The sequence below is a fragment of the Phodopus roborovskii genome, unplaced genomic scaffold, assembly GCF_943737965.1.
Source record: "Phodopus roborovskii unplaced genomic scaffold, PHOROB, whole genome shotgun sequence".
NCBI classification, from domain to species: Eukaryota; Metazoa; Chordata; class Mammalia; order Rodentia; family Cricetidae; genus Phodopus; species Phodopus roborovskii.
In genome coordinates this window covers 13,342,807-13,370,757 of record NW_026126525.1, presented here as the reverse complement: position 1 = coordinate 13,370,757, position 27,951 = coordinate 13,342,807, and the positions used below count along the sequence as shown (strand labels likewise).

General features: G+C 40.8%; 1 protein-coding gene across 1 annotated transcript in view; it reads left to right on the top strand.

Annotated features, from left to right (window-relative positions):
- Positions 1–27,951, top strand: part of LOC127232272 (alpha-fetoprotein) — a 45,456-nt gene that overhangs the window by 2,651 nt on the left and 14,854 nt on the right. The window contains exons 3-10 of the mRNA XM_051198298.1: positions 87–228; positions 3,860–4,071; positions 11,424–11,556; positions 14,340–14,437; positions 15,722–15,851; positions 21,389–21,603; positions 23,201–23,333; positions 25,393–25,490. Of these exons, the coding sequence (XP_051054255.1) occupies positions 87–228; positions 3,860–4,071; positions 11,424–11,556; positions 14,340–14,437; positions 15,722–15,851; positions 21,389–21,603; positions 23,201–23,333; positions 25,393–25,490 (1,161 nt within the window). The remainder of the gene's footprint in view (positions 1–86; positions 229–3,859; positions 4,072–11,423; positions 11,557–14,339; positions 14,438–15,721; positions 15,852–21,388; positions 21,604–23,200; positions 23,334–25,392; positions 25,491–27,951) is intronic.

Below are 27,951 nucleotides of genomic sequence, written 5' to 3'. Positions count from 1 at the left end.
GAATCACTTTGGGGAGAACGGGGCAATACAACAAAGAAAGAAGGGGCAGGTCCTTGCATATTCCTCACACAGACCTTATGTTTCAGTGCCAGCATTATGGTTGCTCAGTTTCTTCAGGATGCATCTTATGAAGTAGTCCAAACCATTGCTGAAGAGTTGCTGGATCTTGTTGAAAACTGTAAGAGTCTCAGACCACATGAGTCACCTGCAGAATGTTTTCACCAACTGGTAGGTGGATTGTATGTGAATTTATTCTCCTGCCTTAGCTAGATGATAAACAGAAGATGTCGCTATAAACAGGACTACTTGAATAATGAGACAGGACATGGCACATCGAGAGTATGTGTATGACTCACATGCCAGATATAATCTTTGTAGACTCTAGGTCTGCATTTAACCAGTTCCTCTCTGGGAGCTCAGGTTCTGAGTGCCAAGCACTCAAGGGAATGAGTCACATACCTGAGGATATGGGCTGCTTTGCCTGAGTCACCAGAATGCTGCTGTCTGACGTCTTCATATAAAGAACTTTGGGAAACCAAATTAAAATGGAAATTAATTAAAAAGAGTTTATTTAGGAATACAAAAAAGAAACCAATATTTTTACAGATCCTTTTCTCAGTAGGTAGAACATAAGGGACATTATTATTGTTTCATTATAAAACTCTATTGGTCTTGTTACCAGTAATTTCAATAAAATAGAAATTCCTGGAGAAATGTTTTTAGTTTTTAAATTATATATGTGTGTAATACATATATATATATATATATGTAATATATATTCTGTGTGTGTGTGTGTGTGTGTGTATGTGTTTGTGACACACATAGAGGTCAGAAGACAACTTCTGGGAGTTATTTCTCTCCTATGACTGTGTGGGTCCCAGGGATTTAACTCAGGTTGTCAGACTTGGCAGCAAGTATTTTCAGCCATGAATGATCTTATACCCATCTCTGATGGGAGATGACATTGTGTAAATATGTTTCTCGTATTGGTTAATGAATAAAGCAATGTTGACCAATAGGAAAGCAAGATAGGTGGGACTAGGAGGAGAGAGGAAGTAGTAAGGAGGAGTTCCAAGGTGGAGGGCCTACAGGGTAGGATGCCGGCCCCTCTCTCTGGTAAGATAAGACCACGTGGAAGTACTTAGATGAATATAAATGGGTTAATAATTAAGATAGAGCTAACTGATAAGAAACTAGTAACTTGCTAACAGCTTTATTCATTAACCAATAAGAGAAACATATTTAGAGAATGACATCTCCCATCATACCCACAGAGGAATTCTTTTTTTTTAATTTATTTTATATAACAAAGTCCATTAAATGAAAACAAACATTTATAGACAATATTTGGGAATTTGGGTGTGTTCTTTCCAAACTACTTCCTGCTGGTAAGGGGCGCTGTCATGGGGGATTCCAAGAAGATTCAGAAATCCTGGCTGAAGTCTGTAAGGCTGCTTTTTTCAGCTGTTTTGAATGTAGGATCACCTGGTACTCTGTTTCAGGCGGTCTGGCTTTATCAAACCACATTAGTCTGGAAGGAATCCACATCTTTTCATTTTCTGTGGAAACAAAAATAGAAATCCTTTTCCCCAGTAACATGTCCTTCAACTTAAATTTGGAGTCAAAGCATTTTTTTAATTTAATTTATTATTTTACATGTTGATCCCAGTTCCCTCTCCCTCCCTCCATCTCTCCTTCTATCCGTTCCTTTCTCCCTCCCTCTTTCCCTCCCTTTTACCCTCTCTGCCCTCTCACATGCACTCTAACCACCCTCCCCTCCCATCCCCCCCACCCCAATTCCATATGTAGGGGAATGCCATCCAGTTGGGGTCATGTAGATCTGACAGGTCATGTGAAGTAGGGACTAGGGCTTCTCTCCTGTCTCTAGATTAAGGCAGTTATCCCTCCATGGGGGATGTGTTCGCAAAGTCCTTTTGTGCACCAGGGATACATCCTGGCTCCACTGTCTGAGGTCCCTTAGACTGCTCAGTCCTTCTGGCTGAGACCCATATTCAGGGGGGCCTGAGTCAGTCCCATGCTGGCTTCCCAGCTATCAGTCTAGTGGCCATTAGCTCCTCCTTGTTCAGGTAAGCTGTCTGTATGTGTTTCTGCCGCATGGTCTTGTCCTCTCCATCTGCATCTGGGTTCTAGTTCGACTCAGTGTTTATGTATGGGTGTTTGATCCTGTTTCTAACAGGCATTAGTTGAGGGCTCCATGGATAAGTTAGTTGTTGATCTCACTCTCCGGGAAGGGGCATTTATGATAGCCTTTCCACGGAAGCTCAAATTGTTAGTTGGGAGCAGTCTTGTAGTTCTCTAGACCTTTCTTTGTGTTCAATTTTATCTTCAAACCAATATTGGCTCCCTCTTTTATGTTCTCTCTCTGTCTCTGTCTCTCTCTTTCTCTTTCCTGTCTTCTATTCCTAACCAGGCTCAATCCTCCTGGTCGCACATGTTTTCCTTTCCTCCCCCTCGTTTTCTCCTACTTCTCTCTCCATTCGCTGCCCCCCCACTTCCCCTGAGCTCCCCACAGAGGAATTCTTGGTTAACACTAACATTCTCTTAGAATAAAGATTTTAGGATTAGTTATTTTCAGGCTAAATAATGCAACATATAAATGAGAAGTAACTTTTCTTCTTTATTTGTGGAGTTCCCTGCTTCATCTCTTGGGGCTAATGCCTGTGCATAGTGTTTTAGACTCTGTGTATGAAGGGATATCATCAATCCACATTTTAAATGAAGATTCTGTCAATGGTTATACTCACTTTAGAGCAATCCTTTTATAATTTCTGCTTCAAAAACGACTTTTTCTGTATTTATTCCTCAAATAGGAACACACATTCCAGTTGAGGTTTACCTAACTCCACACATTTACTGCCACCTAAAAACATTTGAAAACATTGAAATGACTACATTTCCAGTTGAATATTTGACAACGAATATGCGTTGCCTCAAAGTTCAAGTCTTAAAATATGTTCCCATGGAAACAAAAGTAAAAATTAGTAGGAAATGAGCAAATTAGTTGCTTTTTGTGTGTGTGGAGAGTTCTCCTTAAGAATATCTTGCCTTGGAAATTCTGAAGTATATCTAATTATTTTTTAAAAGCCTGTCAATTCCTTGAGTATGAAGCAACTTCACAGGAAAGGGGGAAATTGTAAATTCTCTCTGGTCAACAAGCAGCATGTGTGGATTTAGATTTAAAAACCTAATAGGTGGCTTAGTAAAAGCACTAGCTGTCAATCTAGACAACCTGAGTTTGATACTGGGAATCCATAAGGTGGGAGGACAAAACCGGCCCCCTCAAGTGTCCTCTGACCTCTATACCTGCTGGAAGGCACACTCCCCTCACCATATATAATAGATAAATGAATGTAAAACGATACCTAGAAGAATTTAATTAAAAGGCATGCCTTGGGGTTGGAACGATAGTTCAATTGGTGAAATACTTGTTGTACACATATGAAGACGTAGATGCATATCATAGTAGCCATGTCAAGCCAGACACAGCGGTGCATTTCCACAGTACCAGCAGTAGGGACCAGAACAGGCAGGTCCCCGGAGCTTACTGATTCATCAGTATAGTTGTAGCTTAAACATCTTAGAAATAAGATGGAGAGTGGTTAAGGATTGCCAGCATTGGCCTCTGCCTCTCCACATGCACGTGTACATACATGTTCACTCACTTAAATGTATATGGATACACATGTACACACAGAATAAATAAAGAAATAAAATTGAAATCTCTGTGTCCAGAGATTATTGGACTCAAAGCTCAGCATCGTGTGCCCAGTTTAACTTTCCCCTGGTGGGGAATGCTGGTCTCCCACACTTCCCCTGTATGGTACCCTCCATTCTGTAGGTTGCTACCTTCCTCACATATATTTGCAACAACCAAGGGCTGGTGGGCAGTGATGTGTTCACTAACTGTTGCAAGATGGAAAACACAGCAAGACTCAAGTGCTTCCTGTCCTATAAAAAAGATGAAGTGGGCGACATTGATACATCCTTGATGCCAAGGCCTGAGCTGACCTGTGAGACTCACATGGGGAGTCATATGTCGCTGAAGGTAAGGTAAGCCACTTCTCTTTGTTATGGTCTTTTAAGAATAATATTTTCAGGCAGGGCATTGGTGGCACTTGCCTTTAATCCCAGCATTCAGGAAGTAGAGGCAGGCGGATCTCTGTGAGTTCGAGGCCAGCTTGGTCTACAGAGTGAGTTCCAGGACAGGTTCCAAATCTACAGAGAAACCTTGTCTCGAAAAACCAAAAAAAAAAAAAAAAAAAAAAAAAAAAAAAAGGCAGCATATTTAAAATGAAAATGAATTAGATACTTTTTTTTTTTTTTTTGAAGAGAATGGCAATTACCATCCTATTGGGTCAATAGGACCTGGAATGTCTGCTGGGGAAGATTAGAAATGACTAGACCTCATATACTGCTCACCTCCTTGTTTAGGAAGAGCAGTAGAAAATGATATTCTAAGTGTTGAGGGGAGAAACAAATGTTAGCACTAAACAAATGCTGGGGCTAAAACGGCGTGTAACACCAAGGAAGGTAAATAAGAGGGCTTGTGGCTACTTACCAAGCAGCCAACCTGGCTAGATAAGAGGAAGGACACGGCTCTGGGAAGGTGGCAAAGCCATTGTAGGCAGGCTTCAGCTGGCTCCCACGAGGTCACCTGCCCCTCCCATGAGGAACACCCGCAAGGAAAACAGCCTTGTCCTTTCCCTTAGGGAACATTTGAACAATGTGGATAGTTGCCCTTTTTACACGTTTTGTATATGAAGCATCAGATTGTAACAGATCACACTGGAGGTGAGAGTGGCCTGCAAGAAAGCCACCACCTGCTGCAGGAAGGGGACCATCCCAGGATACCCCAGGGATGGCCAAAGGGAAGAGAAATGGTGGACTAAGAAATAACTCCACATTCCAGAAGTATCCTTTGTCTGTGCAGCCTGGCTTAGGCCACCCTGTCATCCTGTGGAGGTGTGCAGCGTGGCTTGGGCCACCTTGTTCTGTGGGGACACACCTGTGCTGCTTCTTCCTTACCTGCAGATGTAACCTTGCCAGTGCCACTGTGAGAGTCCCTTTTTGGAAACATGAGAATAAATACTGCTTCAGTGCTTGGGATATGCAGGGATTCAGAAAGGACCATATCTATCTCTCCATGTACAACAAAGGGTCCAGATGACTACTCAGTCACCTAGGAAAGCCATAAAAAGCAGAGAGCCCTGGAGACAGAGGCCAGCAACAGTAGATAGCAGACAGAGCATCTGACAGGCATGGGATAGGGTCTGTCATTTAAGCCTAGAAACAAACAATAATTGTAGATTAAACAGAGGTGAGTTTTCCACTGAAAATGGACTGTGTGATCCTAGGGCAAATGATAGCACTGGAGAATTACCAAGTTCAAGTCTGGGATCCTAATTAGCATGGAGTTGCAGCTCATGAGAGTCAGGAGTAACAGGACAAGGGGAACACAAGACTGTGGTTCTCACAGAGCATGACTGTGTCTATATTACACAAGCCCATCACTGATATGAGGAATATGACAGGGATCTGACTGCTGGTCTTAGAGTCTGGGAACTTGGTGGTGATTTGATAATTGATTTTACTCATTTTAGTCCAGGCCAGGGATAAACGAGGAAATTAGACAACATGAAGGAACACAAACTTCACTAATTCACCCTTACTGGGGCAGAACTGCCTTAGAGATTTCTGAAGCTTTGTGAAGGAGTTACGTGCCCTCATATTCTTAGTTAGAAAACACTAAAGGATCATGTATCAGGCAAGTTCCAAAATTCCTGGCATTAAGGGTGAAGTATTATAGTGCCTGTGCTACAATCTGTTCCACTAATTGGGTGAAGGCCTAGAGATTTAAATAAGAGACAAGACAGCAGGTCATTTGTGCAATAGGAATACCGAAATGCCATTTATTGAGGGGAAGGAGTGGGCTTATATACTGATTCACAGCATAGTGGAAAACAATCCAGGGTCAAGCATGCAAGTTCTTGGGTTTAGTTTCTCCCCAGCAGATGTGTGTTAGCAAATCAAGAAGAGTACCAGTAACAACTCTGGGGCAAGATGTTCCAGCTAAGACTGCAGAATGTTCCAGCAAACAACTCAGGCTTGCTCAAGGTGCCTTGGAAGAGCTCTACAGGTCCCCCTTTCTTTTAATATAAACTAACACCTGTCTTGGGTGGCAGAGGATGTAAGCATAATTCCTTACCCATCATGGGAGAGGTCACCCAGGCCTGTAACCCTCCTGTCTTAGGTTGGATATTTTGCCCCCTTCTGCCTTACCTGTCTCTGGTGATTAGTCCGTCTGTAAGTTTAGCCACACTTGGGCACAGGCGTTCTTTTAAGCTAAAGACAGTAGAATCTGTCTTGTTTGAATATTGGCCTAGGCCTGTCTAATGCTGTGGTGGCATAGGCAGATCAGGCAGATAGCACCAAGGGTAAGGGCTATAAGCCCCAGGGAGAGAGAGCTTGCCCCTTCTGTAATTAATCTGCCAGTAAGTGGAAGTCCTTGTAAAAGGTCTTCTGCACTGGTAGGTGGTACTCAGGTTTCATTGATGTTAATGATCTGCATGGCTAAAGCATGTGTATAATTTAAAAACTGATCACTCCAAGACCCCTGGATAAAAGTAACAATTGATGCATTCTTAACTTTAGCCGGTGTAACACAGATATGTATGAAAGAGGGAGAACACAAAGCCTTATGGACCTCTACAATAAATCAAACTATTTCTGTAGGACGCTAGTTTGTAGATTTAAATTTAAAATGCCAATATGTACTAGATTATCAATTGTGTTTTGGGTGGCTAAGGCTTCAGCCAATTCACCTGATAGTTCATCCACTGTGCTTGCAGTGTTTACAGAATGGGAGAGGGCTATCCTTGTAACTGTTGCTACAGTGGTGGAGGAGGCAATGGTAATAACAATCACAGCCTTGATCCTGAAATCTTTTTCCTCTATGCTGAACAAGTTGGTCATCTGTAGAGGAGGTCTCGGCATAGGTATCACCCTGGGTACGCCAACCATAATAGCTGTTGTTTCATACATGCAGTAGCTAACCAGTCGGCAGACCTGCTGAGAATAATTGAGACTTCCTCCAAAATTAGTAGCACTAGTTACAATGAAAAAGAAGGGAGCCAGAACACAAGTGCCTGAAATGAAGGTGAAATTCTTATCCTTTGAACCAAAGTGTAATTTTATAGCTGCTTTACCCAAACTATAATTAGTGGTCAGGAAAAGGGCCACATAGTGCTACTCAGACCCACGGGCATCAGAATGGGTGGATTCTTGATGAAGGCACATCAGACCTTCTCTATGTCTGCTACAATCGCGGTCTCTTCCCATAGGTTGAACTATATGCTCAGGCACCTAAACAGGGTTATCTGCATCTTGTGGAAAGACACAAACTGACCCTTGGGCCCACACTAGAACCAGGTCAGGGCCACACCATTATCCTGTAGTGACATTCTTCCATAATGATAGTTGATCCCCTGCAGCCTTATTAGGCAGGGCTTTCCAAGGTCTAGTAGCAGCAACAGAAATTTGTGCATAGACCACTGGGCAAAAAAGAATTTGAGCTGCTAGGGTAGAATATTGCCCAGTGCCCGTGAGCATATCTAAATTCCTAGCAGGAGATCCAGCAGCAGCATTGTGTTGGGTGGTTTCTTTAAAATTTTCTTGAAATTGCCTCTCCACCAAACACCCATACATAAACACTGAGTCAAACTAGAACCCAGAAGCAGATGGAGAGGACAAGACCATGCGGTAGAAGTACATAGAGACAGCTTACCTGAACAAGGAGGAGCTAAGGGCCACTAGACTGATAGCTGGGAAGCCAACAGGGGTCTGACTCGGACTCCCCTGAATATGGGTCTCAGCCAGAAGGTCTGAGCAGTCTAAGAGACCTCAGACAGTGGAGCCAGGATGTATCCCTGGTGCACAAAAGGACTTTGCAAACATATCCCCCATGGAGGGATAACTGCCTTATTCTAGAGATAGGAGAGAAGCCCTAGTCCCTACTTCACAGGACCTGTCAGATCTACATGACCCCAACTGGATGGCATTCCCCTACATATTGTATTGTGGTGGGGGGTTGGGAGGGGAGGGTGTTTAGAGTGCATGGGAGAGGGTAGAGAGGGCAAAAGGGAGGGAAGGAGGGAGGGAGGGTTTGGGGGGAGGGAGGGAGGGAGGGAGAGGGAACTGGGATCGACATGTAAAATAATAATAAAAAAAAAAAAAAAAAAAAAAAAAAAACGCTTTGACTCCAAAATTTAAGTTGAAGAACAAGTTACTGGGGAAAAGTATTTCTATTTTTGTTTCCACAGAAAATGAAAAGATGTGGATTCCTTCCAGACTAATGTGGTTTGATCACACCAGACCGCCTGAAACAGAGTACAAGCTGATCCTACATTCCAAACAGCTGGACAAAACAGCCCTACAGACTACAGCTAGGATAGCTGAATCTTCTTCGAATCCCCCAAGACAGCGCCCCTTACCAGCAGGAAGTAGTTTGGAAAGAACGACGCCCAAATTCCCAAATATTGTGTATAAATGTTTGTTTTCATTTAATTGGACTTTGTTATATAAAATTAAATAAAAAATACTCTATATGCAAAAAAAAAAAAAAAAAAAAGAAAACTCAAAAAAAAAAAAAAAAAAAAAAAAAAAAAAAGAAATTGCCTCTCCACAGCAAATAATCACCCCCACTCAGCACAGCTCTACAGAGCTGCATCCAGTCCCTAGAGGTGCAATTTAATGCTGCAACAGACTCAAAAATTGCATGAGTGAAAGGAGCATGGGAACTGTAAGCAATGACAGCCTCCTTAAGTTGTTTTATGTCCTTGTAATTTAGTGGGTTGTGCTCCCTAACCCTGTTACCCTGAGGATCCACAGTCTCAATCACAGGAAAAGCTTGTCTCCCATTTCCTAATGCTTCTACCTTGATTATTAAATCTTTGATCTCCTCTATCCCTCGCGGCACAGAGGCCCTACTAAAGGGATCACAAGAAAAGGGGTTGGGCCTCAGTGGATGGCATTTGTGCTTATCAGCTTCAGCAATTCTTTGTTTTAATTGTTCAATTTCTGCTTCCAAAATATCTTCTTCATCAGTTACAGTAGGACTATCATGTTCTAGTTGAGATCCCTCTTCTTCCCTGATAGATTTTACAGGTTCTAAATCTTGTACTTCCTCAAAAGTTCTATTTGTTCTTTTACTTTGACTTTATTGCTCAGGAGCACATCTTTAACTAGACACCAAAAGGAAAAGGTGGAAATAAGGGAAATTATCAGGACCCTCTTCTTTATAAGCCATTTGGAGATCTCCTTTTACCTGTTCTCAGTGGGGGATGTTTAAGCCTCCAGAGTGTATAAACCAGGGACTATGTTTCTATAATATGCCAATGAATTCTTTAGCTGTTTTAGTTTTAACCCTGGTGCCCTGTCTTTTCAATAGGGCCACTAATTTCCCACTGAGAATATCTTTAGAGTTACTGGCACTCATCCTTCAATACACCCTCATCCACTTACTTTGCCGGCTAGCCTCCAAGGGTGATCTTTTAGGTGATCCTTTCTTCCCGGTCTCTGTCGGATCTCCACTTGTAGCGCCCACCCTACAATCTGTTCCATTAATTAGATGAAGGCCTAGAGATTTAAATAAGAGACAAGACAGCAGGTCATTCATGCAACAGGAATGCTGGAATGCCATTTATTTAGGAGAAGGTATGGGCTTATGTACAGCAGAAAACAATCAGAGTCAAGCATGCAAGTCCTTGGGCTCAGTTCCTCCCCAGCAGATGTGTGTTAGCAAATCAATAAGAGTACCAATAACAACTCTGGGGCATGATGTTCCAGCTGAAACTGTAGAATGTTCCAGGCAACATCTCAGGCATGCTCAGGGTGCTTTGGGAGTCCATACAGGCCCTACAAAATGTGGACATGGCTATTCATGTACCAAATGCTATACCTGCTGTCATTTACTACAAGCTTCAGGCAACCCCCAAACATCCCCACAGTCTACTGAAGGGTACTGTCAGGGACTTGGGTCTCCTGGACACCATGCTCCTGAACAGAGCTATAGTCCTTGCTAAAGTGCCTGCTCTTGGAGACTCTTACCAGGATTTTCTGCATAGGCCCCTTCTGCTCCAGTCTCATTAGCTCTTTTTCATCCTTGCTGCAGGTCCATGGAACTGTAGGAGCTTTCCCTGAGGACCCCGGAATGGGCACATACATTAAGTTACCATGCAAAAAAAACATGTGTATGTGTGTGTGTGTGTTGGGGAGGTAAAAGGATAACTTTATGGGGTCATTTCTCTTCTCTCCCCTTCACATATGTTCCAGGCATCAAAACTCTGGCCACTGAGTAGCATGGTAATCATCTTTTCCCACTGAGCCATCCTGCTGAACCCTTCATTCATTCCTATGATCTTCAACTGGCTGGATCATAGGGAAGACAGTGGAACAGTAGACCTGGCATTCTTCCTTTTATGACCCTAGTAAACAGTCACCTATGGTGTAACTGCAACTTTCATCTTGGCTTCCAGCATTACTTGGCTACTTCGACATCTGCCAGCTCAGTTTTCCCTGGCTCAGCTCAAATCCTGACAATTCTTATCTAATGAGTACCTGAATGGTCACATGTCTCTATGATGGGCTATGCCATCAGGAACATGTATCTATGAAAAGAAGAGGATTCAGAGTTTAGCAAAGAAATAAGTGTCCAAGCCTAGAAGTGAGGTGCAGCATGTCCATTAATACTTAATTGATCATAGCTGCCAACTTCACTACAGGGGCAGGGAAAGTAGTCTTCTTAAATACACAGGAAAAGAAAATGGATCTGTGAGAATATGCTGGTTTGGTCTATAGTGTTGGCTTATTCTGAGTGAATATTCATGTGTGCACGAATCTGTTCTTGAACAAGTTCCACAGGCTAGTGTGAGGAAACATAATTCCAGGGAATTTAGTAACAAACAAAAAATACTAAATGGCAAGTCTTAGAGGACAATGATACTGATTGTGTTAGTCTAGAAAGAACATCTGGATGACCTTGAGAGACTTCTGACCATCATCAATATTTGTAAAGTCAATCCCTGAGCCAGATAAACAGTCCTACATTATAGCAATGCTTAGACCACTGAACTTCCTACTTCCCTGTCTCTCGAAGAAAGTGGGATGATTTCATTTCTGATCATGTTTAACTCACCTGTCACAGTCACTTTATAGACACTTAGGGAATGACCCCAATAATCTGTTCATGGTGAACATTTGATAATATTGGGCAAAGTGCTACCAACCCTCAATCACCAGAATTTCCAGAAATTTCCATAGATTTAAAAAATACACAGTTTATGAGAAATGTCATTGTCATACTGCCTGAATTCCAGACCATACATCTTTGCTATCATAAATTTCAGGTATGGCTATGAAATTTCTAGAAGGCATCCATTCTTATATGGACCCACTATCTTGGCCATGTCTGCTTGCTACGAAACAGCTGTTCTGTCATGTTGTCAAGAGGAAAATAAAACGGAGATCCTGCAGACAAAGGTATTGTATACATAGTTCAGTTGTCATTTAGGCTCTGCTATGGAAGCTGTGGATTGTAGACCAGCAGCATACTATCACCTCACAGCTCTTCTCCAGACCTAATAAATAGTGTTTCATTTAAAAAGAAAGGTATGCAGTCCTGACACGGGAGAAGCATGGCAGACTTGAAAATAAATAAATATCTAAGCAGAACACCCCAAATTTTGGAGGTGTAAAACCATGATCATTATTTAATTACTGTTAGTGATTGTGATTAGGAACCCAGGAAGTAGATCGCCTGAGTGTTTCTGGCTTATGAAATTTCGTGTAATTGCAATCAAATAATATCTGTACCTAGAATTCTGGAGGAGCTGAAGCCACTGAGCATTGGTGCAATATCTCTTCTCTTCATGTACAATCTCAAGTATGTGCATTTAATGTTCTTGCCTGGGCTAGTCTGGACTGTTCCCCACCAGTGATGGTCAGAGGGCAATTGGATTGCTTATATGTAGCCAAAGGCTCCAGAAAGGATTCTTCTTGTAGACCAGGAAGAGGCTGTATAGCCATTTGTAATCTAGCCCATTTCTGCCATGTTCTCCTATTTAAAACACCACGAGACCTCATCAGCTGGAAGGGAACTATACATAGACTTTACTTCTTGGTGGGATGATGATGACCAGTCTCTTATCAGAAAAACACAGGACAGGAGATATTTTAGCCTTTTGATCATCATTGGGTAGGTGCACACCAGTGATTGGTTCTAGGATAAAAGTGTTTTTGTGTGTTTATTAAAGTTTCTAAACATTGGAAAGTTCTGAATATGAACAGACTCACATTATAGAAGGCATCAGGCAGATTTCTACATGTCAGGCTGAAAACTAACAGAAGTTTGATAATCATTATGATTGCAATTACATGAAATTTCATGAGCCAGAAACACCCAGGCTAACTTTGGCTGTTTTGTCTTGATGTCTTCATAAGAAATCATCTAATTTCCCATAAAATTTATAAAATTGCATCTCTTTCTCATACCTGGCCTTTCCTTGTATGTTAAAATAGCATATCTGAAGAGATTCTGCAATAGGCTAAGAACTCATTTTGGCAACTAGCTTCATTAAAGCTATTTGTTTAAATGCCTGACCTCCCCATTCTTACTCTGGAGGATTCTGGCTCTACAGAAGCCAATTCTCAGTTATCCCAAGAAGGCAGTCATTTCCCTTTCCTCTTGGTTTCATTTTAATTAAAGCCTGAAAGCCAATGGTTATGCTCTCATGTCTGTCTCATTGTCTAGAATTTCCCGCCAGGATGGGTGTGGTGAATAATTTGTACACCATCCTTTTAAGTCACAACATTTTCTTCACATTCAGTTTCTTCACTGAGAAATCTTCCTAAATGTGCAACATGAACATTAGAGTGTTAAATATCAGCAGGTGCAATAAGTTAGCTAAGAGGTTTCCCACTGTAATGTTCACAGTGTCCTAAGTGGCTCTTGTTCTGTCCTGGAAGAAAATTACACAATCAATCACATTGCATATTAATTGAGTCTGTGATCAGAGTGTGATAAAGCCTCAGAGACCCTCATGAAAATAGGCAAACTGATTTGTATTCCATTTTGAATGAATGTTGAATGAATGTGATGCAACAAATGGGATAATAATAAAAATAATTCACAGTTAACTATAACCTATTATTAATTAGCATTTAATAACACTTAGTGAATAAATTATTCTGATTATATCAGGATTTTTGTTTGGAGATCTTGTTTATGTACATTTTCTGACTTTTCTTGAAGATATCATTATAATAAACAAACAATACACAGTTAATATAATGCTTTTCTTTATCATTTACTTATTTTATGTATGTGGATGTTTTGACTGCATGTTTTTCTGGCATTACTTGCATGCTGTGCCTGAAGAAGCTAAAATAAGGCTTCAGATCCCCTGAGAACAGAGCTACAGGTGGTTGTGGGAATTGAACTCAGACACTCAGCAAGAGTAACAAGTGCTCTTCAGCCCCAGTATGTTTTAATTGGAGATATAGAGCTATCCTGAAATTTAAAAGTTTCACTTACATTTGTACCAGTCAAAAATGTTAATTGTATGTATTTCCTTCTTTTGATTTTTTTTTCAATTGAGATTTTTATTTTGTGCGTTACTGTGTTCCTTCCAAGAAAGTTTTGATTAGACATTTGATTAAAGACATCTATTTTCATTACAAATATACATGTTCTCAAAACAATGTCATTACTTAACAATTATTTCACTCTTAAACCATTTTGTTTGCCTTTAATATTTGTCATCATAAAAAATGGATACAATTATTTTATCATAATTGGGGTTTTTATTTATCTGGAAATATTTGTTTGTGATAGTTAAAAAGTAGAAATCTAGGGTTACAGAAAACAAGCATTTGGAGGTAAAGAAGTTAATATGTATTGCAGATCTGAAGCATCTATTTCAGCTAAGCAGTTTGGAACACTTCCAAGATAAAATTATTAACCATTTGGCTGAAAGAAAGCACATCTGTAAGGCAGTTTTTGAGTCTATTTTGGTAGCTTTCTAGATATCAGTTTGTTTATGAAGTTTTGAGATAAGTGATAGCTGGTGAAGTGAGATGTTATTTTTTTGCAAAAGCCTTGTCCTGTTATTTCTCGGCTCCTTTTCAGTCAGTTCATTGAATACTTCCTAATGTTGAGGCGACTGATGATGTTTAATTTTCTATCTTTTCCTAATTATGCCATTAACATTTTCTGTTACTATCACATTCATTTGATGTGATATTTATTGTTTTTCTGTTTGTAGCTAGAACCCATCAGAAAATATATTAGAGAAATATCTTCGAGACATCGCCATTTATGTGTAATCAGGATTAAATTCAATGACCAACTGGCAAGAGCAGTGTAAGTTCTCAATGCGATTCGGGGGCTTTGTTGCTGCTAGGCCAGCTGTTTTGGCTAAACTACTTTGAAGAGTCATTTACCCATTATTTAGCAATGTTTGTCCATATAAGCCTGGAATCCTTTTCTACCCCTATGCTACTTCTCTGTTTAAAAATGGCACGTGGCACGGGAGCTGAGAATGACACACGTAATCCTCAACTGCTCCGATCATCTCCTCCATCAGTAAATCTCATTTGCTCAAATCCCTCACTGCATGGTAGATTTGGGGCATTAAGATGCAGGGACTTAGAGCTGGAGAGGCAAAATACACACTGCTCTTGCAGAGGACCCAAGTTAGGTTCCCAGTAGCCACAGTGAATGTCTCACAATGGCCTGTAACTCAGCTCTGGAGGACCTACTTCCTCTTCTGGATTACTTGGGTAGCCGCACTCACACACAAACATATCATTGCAAAAAGAAGTAAAACTTAAAAAAAAATATATATATGCAGGGATTTGGCTGGGCATGGTGGCATATTACCTATAATTCCATAATTTATGAGGTAGATGCAGACGGATCATGAATTCATGGTTATCCTAGGCTACATTGTGTGTACAAAGCCAGTTAAGTATATAGTGATGATGATGATAGATAGAAGACAGACAGATAGATAGATAGATAGATAGATATACAGAGACTAACTGAATCTTCCTCTACAGTAAAGGCTAGACACAAAAATAGCCTTCTTTTCTCTTGAGACCAAGGGTTGGAGGATGCTTTAATGCATCATCTCCAGCTTGGACCCATGGTTTTTATTTTTTATTTTTTTTTATCTTACCACCTTCTTCCCCAATGACAGCACTGAGCTTCCTGGAGGAAAGGGTATCTTATTGCCAGAGAAACTTATCAGTAGTCACAAAGGAAGCCTGTGCTCCATACACTTGTCTTTGTTGCAAAGACACTGCCCATATTTCTAAGGTTATCAAGTTATATGTTTCAATGTCTCAGCAACTCAGTGTATTTAGCAGATCCTCAAATGATGAAAACTATCGTATTTGACATTATTGAGATTTGATTTTTGTGTGGGTCTATGCATTATAATCAAAGTAGAAAACACCTTTTAATACTTGCAAGGTTTAGACACTTTAGGTTACTTAAAGTAGAAATTCAAAATATTGAGAAATAGGAAGGATAAAATGATATAATTATATTATAATCTTAGAAATAGAATAATTACTAAAAGCAGAATGTAATTCTCATTCTAAAAAAAAAATACTGTTTAAATGTACTTACTTTTCTTTATAGAGAATTGATTCTGCTCACTAAAAAGCAACCTAAATTTGATTTTTCTGAAATTGCTAAATTGACCACAGATATTAAAAATCTGCATGAGACCTGTTGTGAAGGAAATACAGTGGCATGTGTGCTTGGCAGGGTAAGACATCTTTCTTTATAATTAAAAATATTTTGATTAATTAAATTTATTCTTTGACAGTCTCATACATAGGCATTGTATTTATTATTGCTATTGACCCCTCTCATGTTAGCCTTTAAAAAGTTTAAAATTCTTAAGCAACAGTACAATGGTAAATAATAAAACCAGAAAAGTAGTGGTCTCTTCTTTTTACCAGTAGAATACCAACCATCTTTGTTCTTTCTGTTCCCAACTCATGCAAAATTCTCCTCCTTCCCTTTTCTCATTGTCCACATTCCTTTATTTCCTAGATTTTTAGAATTGGTATACAACTCTCTTCCAAATAGGGGCTATATTCCACTCTTGCCATTGCTTCTTGCATAAGACCTAGAATTGCATCTGACGTCAGACAATGGGAAAGTAAACCAATCAGTGTGGTATGGGGCACACAGGACATAGGCACGTGGACAAAGACCTGTGCCATATCCGAATATAAAGTCCCCTAGTCCCAAGAGAGAAATGAACTGAGGCTGCCCATGCCTCCTAAGGCCCTAACAAGTGACACAAGTCATGTTCTTACTGATTTTGCAAGTCTGAAGTGTGACTGGTTCTCACCACAGACAGACAGAGAGACCAAGATGAGCTCATTTCATGAGAAAACTCAAAAACCTGTGGGCAAAGCTCTTTACTTCCAACCATTTTAGTTCCCACCACACACAATTTAGAAGATAAGAATGGAAATAACAGTTAAAATGGTCAGACAGGAAGATCCCTGGGATTACAAATCTTCAAACTTAACCTCTACTGGGACAGAGTGTAGGCTCAAGCAACACCTCTTGGTAGTCATTGTGACTGAATGTAGTTGGTGCTACATTCAGCTCTGCCACTCAGGGGCAGTGGCAGCTGCCACTCCCAATTCCTAGAATGCTGAGTAATGGTCAGAATCATGACAAACATTGTTATGCATGCTTTTGGGATGCTGGATCTTTGTATTGAACCCAGGGCCTTGTGCCTGCTGGGTAAGTGTTCCACTACAGAGCTTAACCTTGTAGGTCGGACAGACAGATCCTCTCTGATTGAAGAGTAGGTACATGTGATTGAAAAGTATAGGGACATATGGTGCTGATAGAACCCAGTCCAGACAAAACAAAATCTGAGAACACCCTTCCTTAACATATAAACAATACCTGTACCCAGCCCGTGACCACAGAATTGGTGCTTTGCAGGATGGTCTGCAGCAGGCAAGCCAGAACAATCTGCACTTACTTATTCATAAACAAGTTCAAGTAACTGTAGATTGTTCTGGCAATCCTGTCCTGGTCCTTGTAATGGAAACAGCTCTGGGGTTACTGGCTTGCCAAAGACAGCATTTATGTGTCCAAAGAGTTTTCATTACTCTTTGGGGAGGTTTTGTTCATTTGTTTTTACTCTGGATGGGTTCTGTGTTGCATGAATTCTAACTGTTCTTAATAATAAAAACTCAGAGTCAGATATTGGGGTTAATGCTGAAGATACAGAAGCATAGCAGCCAGCCACTAGAGAGTCCTCACCTCTACCAATGCTCATACCAAAGGGGTAACCCTGTTCTCAGACTGCTCAGACTGCACTGCTCCTCAGATTGCACTGCTCCTCAAACTGCCCTGAGCTCCTGTCTCCTCCCTCCTTATATTCCTCTCTCTGTCCAGCCATATCCCTTCCTGTCCCCACTTCCTTAGTGCTGGGATTAAAGGCGTGCCACTTCAAGGGCTGGGATCACCTTTGTGTGAGTTCTGTTTCTCTTTCAGACTGGATTGATTTCATGTAGCCCTTGAACTAACAAAGATCCATCTACCTCTGTCTCCTGAGTGCTGGGATTAAAAGTGTGTACCACACTGCCTGGCCTCTATAGCTAACTAGTGTGGCTAACTTTGCACTCTGATTTTTAGGCAAACTTTATTTGTTACAACATAAACAAAATATCACCACAGTTCTGAACACCAGTACGTAGGTACTATTTTCTCATCTTCGTATGGTTATTTGGTTTTCTATCTTTTGACTTATTCACCAATGGATTTTATAAATGAAAGTACTTGTCACGCAAGTGTGAGGACTAGAACACATGTCAAGTTAAAAGTGATATGCATTTATAATCCTAGCATACCCACAATGAGCAGGGAGGTAGAGGCAAGGGACCTACCAGAAGCCTCTATTTGAGTTTGTTCATTGAACCTGAGGCTGAGGTAGAGATAGAAAATGGCAGATACTTTTCCATGCCTTCTGCTGTGCGTCAGTCTCAATGCTTTTCCTACAAATCCTTATTGTTCATGGAGTCCATCATTCTGAATTAATCTGCTTCCCCAGATGCAAAATCAGTACTCACAACACTTGCATGGTTGTTCCCAGGTGAACACACACTCAGAGCAGCCAAAAATTTGATCCACCCAATGCACACATACTACACCTTTGTGAGGCTGAACAAGGCACTGTTCTGTATTCACTTCAGCTCTCACAGTACAAACAAATGTCCCTGTTTTGCAGTGTGCTCAATGGCAATAGTTTTGTTGGAAATTCCAATGCTCAAGGTTGTTCCAAACACAGCAATGAAATGCTCTCTTAACTAAAAGACTCATGGGAGTCCTGCATTTTTCCAGGAGTGGCATTGATTCAGTACACACCAATTCAGTGTTTAGACTGAGACACAACTGTTTACTTTGTCATGCATTTAATGGAATTCTTCCTCAAAAATCTCGCTTATTAACATTTTCTCATTTAGGGATATAGAACTCTAGAGGATGCTTTCATTTGAAACGAAAACACCATCAATTATGTAATTGTATGCCCTTTTTCTTGTATATTTGGGCTTCTCTTTAATTAATTGATGCTGAAAAGGGAATTTATTGGCCTTCTCCAAAACAAATTCTTGGACTCACTCACTGGCTTTATGCTTTTAATTATATTGATTTTCCTCTTAGTTTTGTCTGTTGCTTCTATCACAGATGTTTTGGTTGGCTGCTTGATGGTATTGCCATTCTTTTAAATGCAATTATATTAAGACTATTTATTTTGAACAATATTCTTTTTTCCTTTCTGCTGCTAGGGATTGACCATAGGGCCTTGTATCCCCTAAGCTAGTGCTACCTCACTGAATTACACTTCCAAACCAGTCATCTCTTTTATTTACCATCTCCCACGATTGTAGTATTAATAGATTTCTCTCTTAATTAGATCATTTCTCCTATTGCTCTGAGGAAAGATCTTCATATTCCACACAGTAGAACTGCATGTCTACAAGGCTTGTCTGCTGTTTACAGTGCTTGTTACACTTTGCCATATTGAGTCACAGCTTCACACTGACCAAAAGGAGAATGCTTATTCCCAACATTAATCTTTGATATTGTTCTAATGTAATATTCTCATGTCAGTCATCAGAACTCAGGTAAGTTCTCCCAGCTTCTCTCTGACTCTGAAGCCCTGTAGGAACAGCTGTCTAAGACTGTGTGGTAATTGCCACAACACTCACTTTTTAAATACTAGTGCCCAGTAGCAAGTCTAACCCTTTCACTTTTATCTGACACTTTGAACATCCGTTTTATTCCTGACAAATTTACTTTCCACAGCCTTACCAAGTATATCTTTTACTACGCATTTTTGCAGACTAGGGAGTTGAGGTACAGGAGGTGAGAAAGTTTCCCTAATTCACCGTCAGGAAGTGGCAATTCAAGGGCAGCGCTTTAGCTGTCAACCACATTAGTTTATTTCTCCACTGCAGCAGATGGAGGGAGAAAGTTTCACCTTGGAATGTCTCTGTCCTTAACAGGTTCTTACCACCCTTTGAAATTCAGTATCTCAGGCAGCTCTGTTCCCAGCCTTCCTGTCCACTGGCAGTGCTGGAACTCACCCAGCAAGGGCTCTCTCTTCTCTTCCTGTCTAGACCTCTTCTGGATGTGAATTGTATTTCCTGCCTGTCTGAAAACTAGGTGGGGCAACTTGCCTGAGTCCTAGTTAAAAGTTATTCCGGTCATTTGAAGTCCACTGACAGCTGTCTCCTGGGTGTCATCCTATGGAACACTCACTCCTGTTATAAGCAAAGGCCACAGTGGCCTGGAGGCACTTGTTGAAGTTTCTAGATTCCTGTGTGTAACAGGCACATGTGGTTGGAAATGGAAATAGAGATCATTTATTACAAAAGAGAAGGAACTCCTGAGAATAGAGGTGGACTAGTGAGCAAAGGGAGAAAGCACCCTCCATCCCTACTCCTCCCTATCTGTCTGTCTTTCAATACTGGTTTTGCTTATATTAATCTTGATGTTTCAGTCTCTAGCCCCTACTCTCCCATTACACCTTTATCCCAGTAACATTTAGTGCTAAAGGCAACAACAGAAGTCACAGGCAGGCGGTTTCCTTCCTGGAACTGCTGCCTGCAGGGGAGTCACCTTTCCTCCCTAACAGGAGGCACTGATTTCTTGGCTGTGTTGATCCACCAAGAGCATGTTGGCTCCCCAGTTAACCAGCTTACACTCAGCAGACTCAAACTGACCCCATGATTTGCCTTCCATATGACTCTTAGACTTAGATTTCCCCATCATCCTGTCCTAGATTTTATGATTACCCAATACTGCTTAGGGCAAATCTCCCTGTAAATGCCTTATAGATGCTTCAAGTCATCCTTTGTCTCCCTCTTCAGTCACTGTCCTCATCTGTATTTGTCCCCAAACATGAGTTTTAGTGACTGATACTTCCCACTGTCCCACGTAATCCTGGATTCTGTCTCATTTCCTTCACTCCCTTTAGTTAAAATATCTTTTCACTTCTCCTTGTCAGTAGCCCCTAGTCTCACTAAGCCTCAAGTAATTCTCTCAACAAACAACTTTCAAATGACCCTTTCCCAACTGTGTCATGCTTTCTTACCACTAAGATTTTATATACATAGAAAAAGAAATAATTCTAGGATGTCTTTGTCTTCACTTGTTTTAAATTAACTTCTAATTGTCCTTTGTGACTCAAGTCATACAAGACTTATCGCCATGCCCTCCATCCTATCTAGACTGTCAATTTCTTTGATTTCTTCTAAAGAATCATATTGATCTTCTAAATATTCTAATATTACCATTTTGTGATTGTTTTGTTTAGTTATTTGACTCTTTGAATAGGCCATGAGTTCCTAATTCACACAAATAACCACTTCTCTGTACATTTAAGCCGATATGCAAGTAGAATAGCAGCATGAACTACACCAAGTAACAGACAGGATAATGTGATCCTGGGATAAATGCTTCCCAGACTGGGATCCTACAATAAGAGTAAGACTACTGTGGATTTTGGACTAAAAGTGAAAACATTAAAACAATCTGTCTTCTCCTGTCTTTTTGCTAGGTAGATAAAAATTCGGGACACTAAGTAAGGCCAACTAGGCAAGTATTTCTTTCCAAAATGAGTTATAATGGATGTCTCCTTGGGCCTTTTCATTTGTCTGGAGTAAAGCAGTGTATAATATCAACTTTCCCTCCGATATTCTAATTACAACAGGTAAGTTGAGAATGAAGCAATCAAATAATAACTGTTCCACTCATGTCTTTCAGCACTGGCTCATGAACTATACCTGCTCCAACCAGGCCATCTTGTCCAGCAAGTTTGCTCAGTGCTGTGAACAGCCAGAACCATTCCGTGGGGAATGCATTATCAACTCAGGAAATGATGACAAGCCCAACCTTTCACCCCTGTCACTCAGAAGGTTTACAGAAGCTCAGTCTGCCTGCAAGCAATTCAGTGACAAGCAGGATGACTTTCTACAAGAGTAATACAGCTTTCCCTGGGTGCTTACGAATTCAGTTGAGAGATGTTACAATCGTGAACAAAACTGGGGCCAAGGATGGGTCCTATGGCCAAGGGGGCGATGCTTCTGGAGTCTGAAGTTGTCATTAGTTATTCAGCTCCACTCACAATGCCATGTGGGAATGTGGGGTTGGGTGGTTGTGAATAACACATGAAAGAGAAGGTAGAAGTTCCTTTATTCCCAAATGTTGACAACTACTGTAAGGGCTTCTAAAAAGAGCATAGTGATAGTCAAGTGTTACAAGCATTGGAATGAATGAGGAACTCAGGGATAAATAAGAGGATCAAATTGGCATTCCTGGCTAGCACTTCTATTCTAATTAATTTAATATACTCTATCAAATGCACACAACATTTAAGCATTAAAGAGTTGGGAGATTAACATCATTAGTGGCTATTCAGAAGTAGATGTTAATTTTTACAATAACATGGGGTGATTTCAATATATAATATTAAGACAATAGCACTGTGAGCTAAAAATGCCTCCAGAGCCACTTGGGCAGCCAAGAGAATAGAGTTTTCCTTAATGCTAAATGACCTCACTTATATTTTACACATTAGCTAATAAAGTTGAATACCACTATCTGAATGCACTCACATAAACACCTAAACTTGCATTTGGTACTGAAAAGTCAGTGGACCTGTGCTGACTAGACCCAGTTGTAGAAGACACATGAAACTCTGAGTTCAGGGAACCTAAGTTCCAGCCTAGCTTTGACATTCATAAGCTGTGTAGTGGCTTGAACTCCCAGGCAGTGTGCTCCAACAGTAAACTGAGTCATTTGATGAGGGAGCACCAATGGCCTCATTTTAATCCTGTGTTTTGAGAGCATTCTATAATCAGTTTTATTTTTTCCTTTAAAGATTATTATTATCATGCGTGTATGAATGTTTCTGTGCATACTGAAGCTAGCAATGTCTGATTCCCTTGAGTAGGAGTTACAGGCAGTTGTGAGCTCCTGTGTGTGCTTAGAACTAAACTCTTATCCTCAGAAGAGCAGTGTGTGCGCTTAACCATTGAGCCATCTTTTTAGGCCCCATTTTATTTCTTTCTGATGACCCAGACAAGTGTGTAGATTATGACTGGACTAATCACACTCACTGCTTATTTTTTTAAAAAAGGAGTGGGGGAAGGAGATAATTTAATGCCTTAAAAGTACATTCCTGGAAGGTCCTTTAAAAAAAGAAATCCTAAAGGTAATTGGAAAATATGTCTACCCTTATGAATACTTGAAATTGATCTCATATAGAAGGATCTAGATATTGAGCCAGAACCTACTAGTGTTTCAGGTTCAAGTTCTAAATCTGTCATTCACTACCATGTGACCTTGGAAAATCATTTGATTTTATTGATTTGGTTTTCTTATCTCAAAGCATAACAATAAAGCCCTTCTGAGGGCCTCCCAAGGTTTCTAAAACAATCAGTTCAATTCCATGGTCATCATGGAAAATAAACAAAAACAAAAACCAAACAAACAAAAAAACCAAAAAACAAAACAAACAAACCCATGGCCTCTGGGTTTTAATTTTTGTCTTCTCATGTGTCTTACACAATATAGGTTTCTTTATGAATATTCAAGGGGACACCTGAAGTTGGCAGTTCCAGTGATTTTAAGAGTGTTTGCCACATATAAACATTTACTGGAGAAATGCTGCAAGTTAGAAAACCCTTTGGAATGCCATAGCCCTGGGGTAAATTCTTTCTTTCTTTATTTTTAAACATGTTTCTCACTAGTGGTTACAAACAGTGAAAGCCCCAGTCTTGTTAGCACACCCTTTTGTGAAATGAGTTTGCATGTTTTGTTAATTATGACCACTGGGCAAGAAGCAGGGTTTCCCCCTAACCAAGGCCAGACCATCACACATACCATAGTGGCTTGTCTGTCTCATAGGGTGCTTCATGAGACACCCTCAACTGTACACCACTATGGGTCCTCTTGGAAGTGAATGCAGATGCCAGCTTGACACAGTAGCAGGATAGTGCAACCAGTTTTGGTACCATGTCTTAGAAAAGGCTTCCCTTGCAAGCTAGCAATCTGTTCTTGTATATGGTTTTCAAGGAGATGCCAGAGTGTTCACAAGCTATAGCTTTGATTGTCAGCCATGGATACCCAAGGCCTAGGTATTTCTGACTTTTGTTTTCTAACTGATGGTTATAAAAAGCCAAGACTTTCTGGGAGGTACTCGCCCAAGTCTGTAGTTCCAGCACTTGGAAGGCAGAGGCAGGTGATCTTTCAGAGTTCAAGGCTAGTTTGGTCTATAGAGTGAGTTCCAAAACTGGCAAGGCTACAGAGAGAAACTCTGTCTCAAAAAATGGGGGGGGGGGAAGGGAGGGGACGAAGGGCAAAGGCGTGTCTTTTGGTGTTTGGGTTCAAGCAGGTACAGCCAGTATTTCTGTTTCTAGAGAAGGATATGGAACAGAATCACAGGCTTCTCTGCTGGACAACTTTATGTCAACTTGACACAAGCTAGAGTCATCAGAGAGGAGGGAGCCTAAACTGAGAAAATGCTTCCATAAGACAAGTCTGCAGGCAAGCCTGTAGAGAATTTTCTTAGTCAGTGATTGTTGTGGAAGGCCAGGCCCATGGTGGGTGGGGCCATCCCTGAGTTGGTGGTCCTAGGTTCTATAAAAAAGCAGGCTGAGCAAACCATGAGGAGCAAGCCAGTAAGCAGCACCCCTCCATGTGACTCCTCCTGCCTTCCTGTCATGACTTCCTTGGTGATGAATAGTGGAAGCAGAGACCAAATAAACCCTGTCCTGCCCAAGGTGTCCTGGTCATGGTGCCTCATCACATCAACAGCAACCCTAACGAAGACAGCCTCTACAGTCATCTACAACTGTGGCACCATGCAGGGACATGTGCAGACAGAGCAGGCAGCCTCACCAGAGCATCCATCTGAATCTCTCTGTAGCCTGGGAAAACAGGCTGTGCTTCAGTAGATAAGATTAAAGCTCAGAGGGTTAAATAATTTGACTAATTTACACTAGCAGTAAAGACAAGGGAAGAATAAAACCCAGGCCATCAGCTTACAAATCTGAGGCATTTTCTCTGTGTGGAATACTGCTTGTTAGGATAAGGTAAACTGTGGTGGCTTGTTGAGCAAATGTGCTCCTGTCCAAGAGTTGAGCCTGCATGGTTACTAATGTCTTCTCACTGGGATTTATTTCATGGTTCAAAACAGTTTGATTTACCTTCAGCACTGAAAATTCCATTTGGTTCCTTTTGGTGTATATTTGTGACATGTGTTTATAGCCATGGCAGCTAATGTTTATATTGGACCATGACTGCTTAGCACACATCAATATCTCTATTCCTATATGTTTTATGCTTATATATGTGTATGCATGCTGCAATTATAAAAAGCCCAATTTTTGAATGAACCAATGGACACACACACACTGACCATTCAAATGGATGTATATGCTACCTCTCCTTCTCTCATTCTGGCTTGATGAATGATTTGCCTTGTGGTTATAGAGTTTATTATTTAAGCCTGCAAATGAGTTTATATCACGGTAAAATGATTTTTCAATTTTGTTGTCAATTTGTTTCCCACAAAACATGTGATGAATTCTCTTTCAGAGAAAAACATGATATTTTTTTTTAAGTTTTTCAAACTCACTAACTGAAAAAAGGGGTGTGATTAAGCAAATGTTGTTATTAAACTATTAGAGAAAATGTATTTGTTATACTAACTCAAGACATATTGTTGTGACCCTGGATAAACACTAACAATGTCTATTTTTCAGAAAGAGATGTTCCAAAGAGTGGTCTGTGAAAGCCATGACCGTGTTAAAACTTACTGTGACTTGTACAAGAAGTTAGGGGGCCCTAACTTCCAGGACAGGTATGCTCCTAAGATGGCCCAGGTTCATCCTTGACTGTTGGTTAATCCCCATGCTAAGAGCTTGAGTTGAGTATTAACCAGCCCTCTGTGCTGATTCAACGGGTATGTATGTGACTTTGGGAACCTCCATCTTGCATCCAGGGCCACTTCCCCAGATGCCCCTGAGATGTGGGAGTAGAGCAGGCCTTGCAGGGACACCATGATCTCTCATAGCTGACCTTGGGGCTGTGACTGTGACTTGGAGTCAAAGCTGCAATAGAGATTAGAATCCAGGATTCCTTGTCACTTTCAAGTCAGGTTTTTCAGGCAAAGTTAGCATGTTGACCACCAAGTGAAGAACTAGATGAATCCCTTAGTTACTTGTCAAAGGGAATATGAATACCTTGGGTACAAACAGCCTGGAGAATCCAATTTATCAAGGATTAAGTAATCCAAAAGTAAAGCCCATGCTAGGAATCTCTGAGGTCTTACTAGAGCTGTGCATTTAGAAACACAATATTAAAGAAAAGTTTGGTTTGATGTAGTGTCTCATAATACCGAGTTTGAATTAAATGTCCAGAATAATGTATCACAGAACGTGCCCTGCTTCTTTTAGGCAGGGTTTTTGGATTAGTATTTTTCTATTATGTTATGTTCAGTTGCTAATGCCCACTGCAAAGATTAGATAGATTTGTGGCTCCTAAACTTTAGAATGTGACAAAGTCTTCCAGAAGACAGTAGAATTCAGGCCCCAGACTTTCCCAGGCTGATGGAGAAACTGTCTTTCTTCCATGTGCATTTTTTTGCCAGCAATGCAGCAATTAATTCTAATTGTTTGTGGTCTTGAACACACGGTTCTATAATCTTTCTCTTTAAAACTACTTCACGTCTTTCTGTCAACAATACTATTCCAATTCAGGTCATTTTTTTTTGACTTGTGTTGCCAGAACTGGGCTTAAAATAGCTCTATTCCTTGCTTGCATTCTAGAAGAAGCCATTACCTTAAGTCATGGTGAAACTGATGACATATCTAAATCCCTCCCACCTCCCAAAAACACCCCCCCCAAAAAAAACCCACAGTCAATGGTGTCCCAAATCTTCCTATCCTATGCCTGTCACCTGGCTTGTTCAGAGAGAGGCATTGTCATGTCTCAGTTCTGAAGGCCTTTCCTCTGGATGTCCTGCCTGACCTCCTGACATGGGAAATAGGTCATCTTTTATGCACTGTTGGGGAACTGTCATTAGGAACAAAATTTGTCAAGGTAGTATTAAAAGAGACTAGTTTTTTCTTAATTGGATAAACGTTAAACCAGAATGTGATGTGCATCCTGGGCTGTCCACTAACAGCTTGTAAAGACAGACAGGAGTCCCACTCTGGCCACAGCTGGGAAGACAACCCATTCCGCACAATAACTGGTGAACCCATTCTTAACAATGACTAGTCCTCAAGGTGATTTGACCTTGTCAAAACTCACCCTAACTTTACCTGCTAATGGTCCTAATTCGCATGAACCAAGTCTCTAGAAATCAACAGCCCTGCTCCTGTCCTGGGCCACCCCCAAAGCCCTTCCTATGTCTTCAAGCAAGGAGGTACTTTGTAACTTGCAGCAGGGTTCTTCCCCAAGCCAAGCCGTCCCAACACCAAAAAAAAAAAAAAAAAAAAAAAAAAGCTGGGAGAAAGGGGAGCTGCCTATGTCCCTAGATTCTGAGTCCCTAAAAAAGACATTGTTGACTCATGGTTGATGGAAATGTAACTACGTTTTTCAATATGTACTGTGTGAGCTTCAATGAGGGGAGAAACCCTTACAAGGTTTTTTTGAAGTGAATGGACTATGAAAAATGGAGGGGAAGGCAATTCCTTCCCTAGTTTTCAGCCAGAGACTTTAGTCGTTTTAAAGTTCTGACTTAACTCACAGCACCCACAGCCCTCTGCACCGCCCACACTGCGCTTGTCTGCCCCTACTCTTTAGGGTGGGAGTCCTTGGAGGATACAAGCCGCTCCACACAAGGCAGTCCCTAGGAGCTTCATCACCCACTGCTCTTCCCAGAAACTGCTTACTCTATGACTAATTTTTAGCTCTGAATGTATCCCTGATTAGTCCAATAAAGATGGATTAGGATGGAGTGTGAGGATAATGGCAATTGTGTCTAATTACCCATTGAGCCATTAGGACAGGTTAGAAACCTAGTCTAATGCCGGGTTCCTCCTACATCAGAGATAATGTTGGATATCGTGGGAAACTGTCAATCAGTGATTCTCAACCTTCCTAATGCTGCAACCTTTTAATACAGTTCCTCATGCTGTAGTGACCACCAACCATAAAATTATTTCATTGCCACTGCATAACTGTAATTTTGCTACTGTTATTAATAAAAATGTGAATTCTGATATGCAGGATATCTAAAATGCAACCACCGTGAAAGGGTCATTGAACCTCCCAAAGGGTGGTGACCCACATGTTGAACCCCGCTGCTGGTGTAG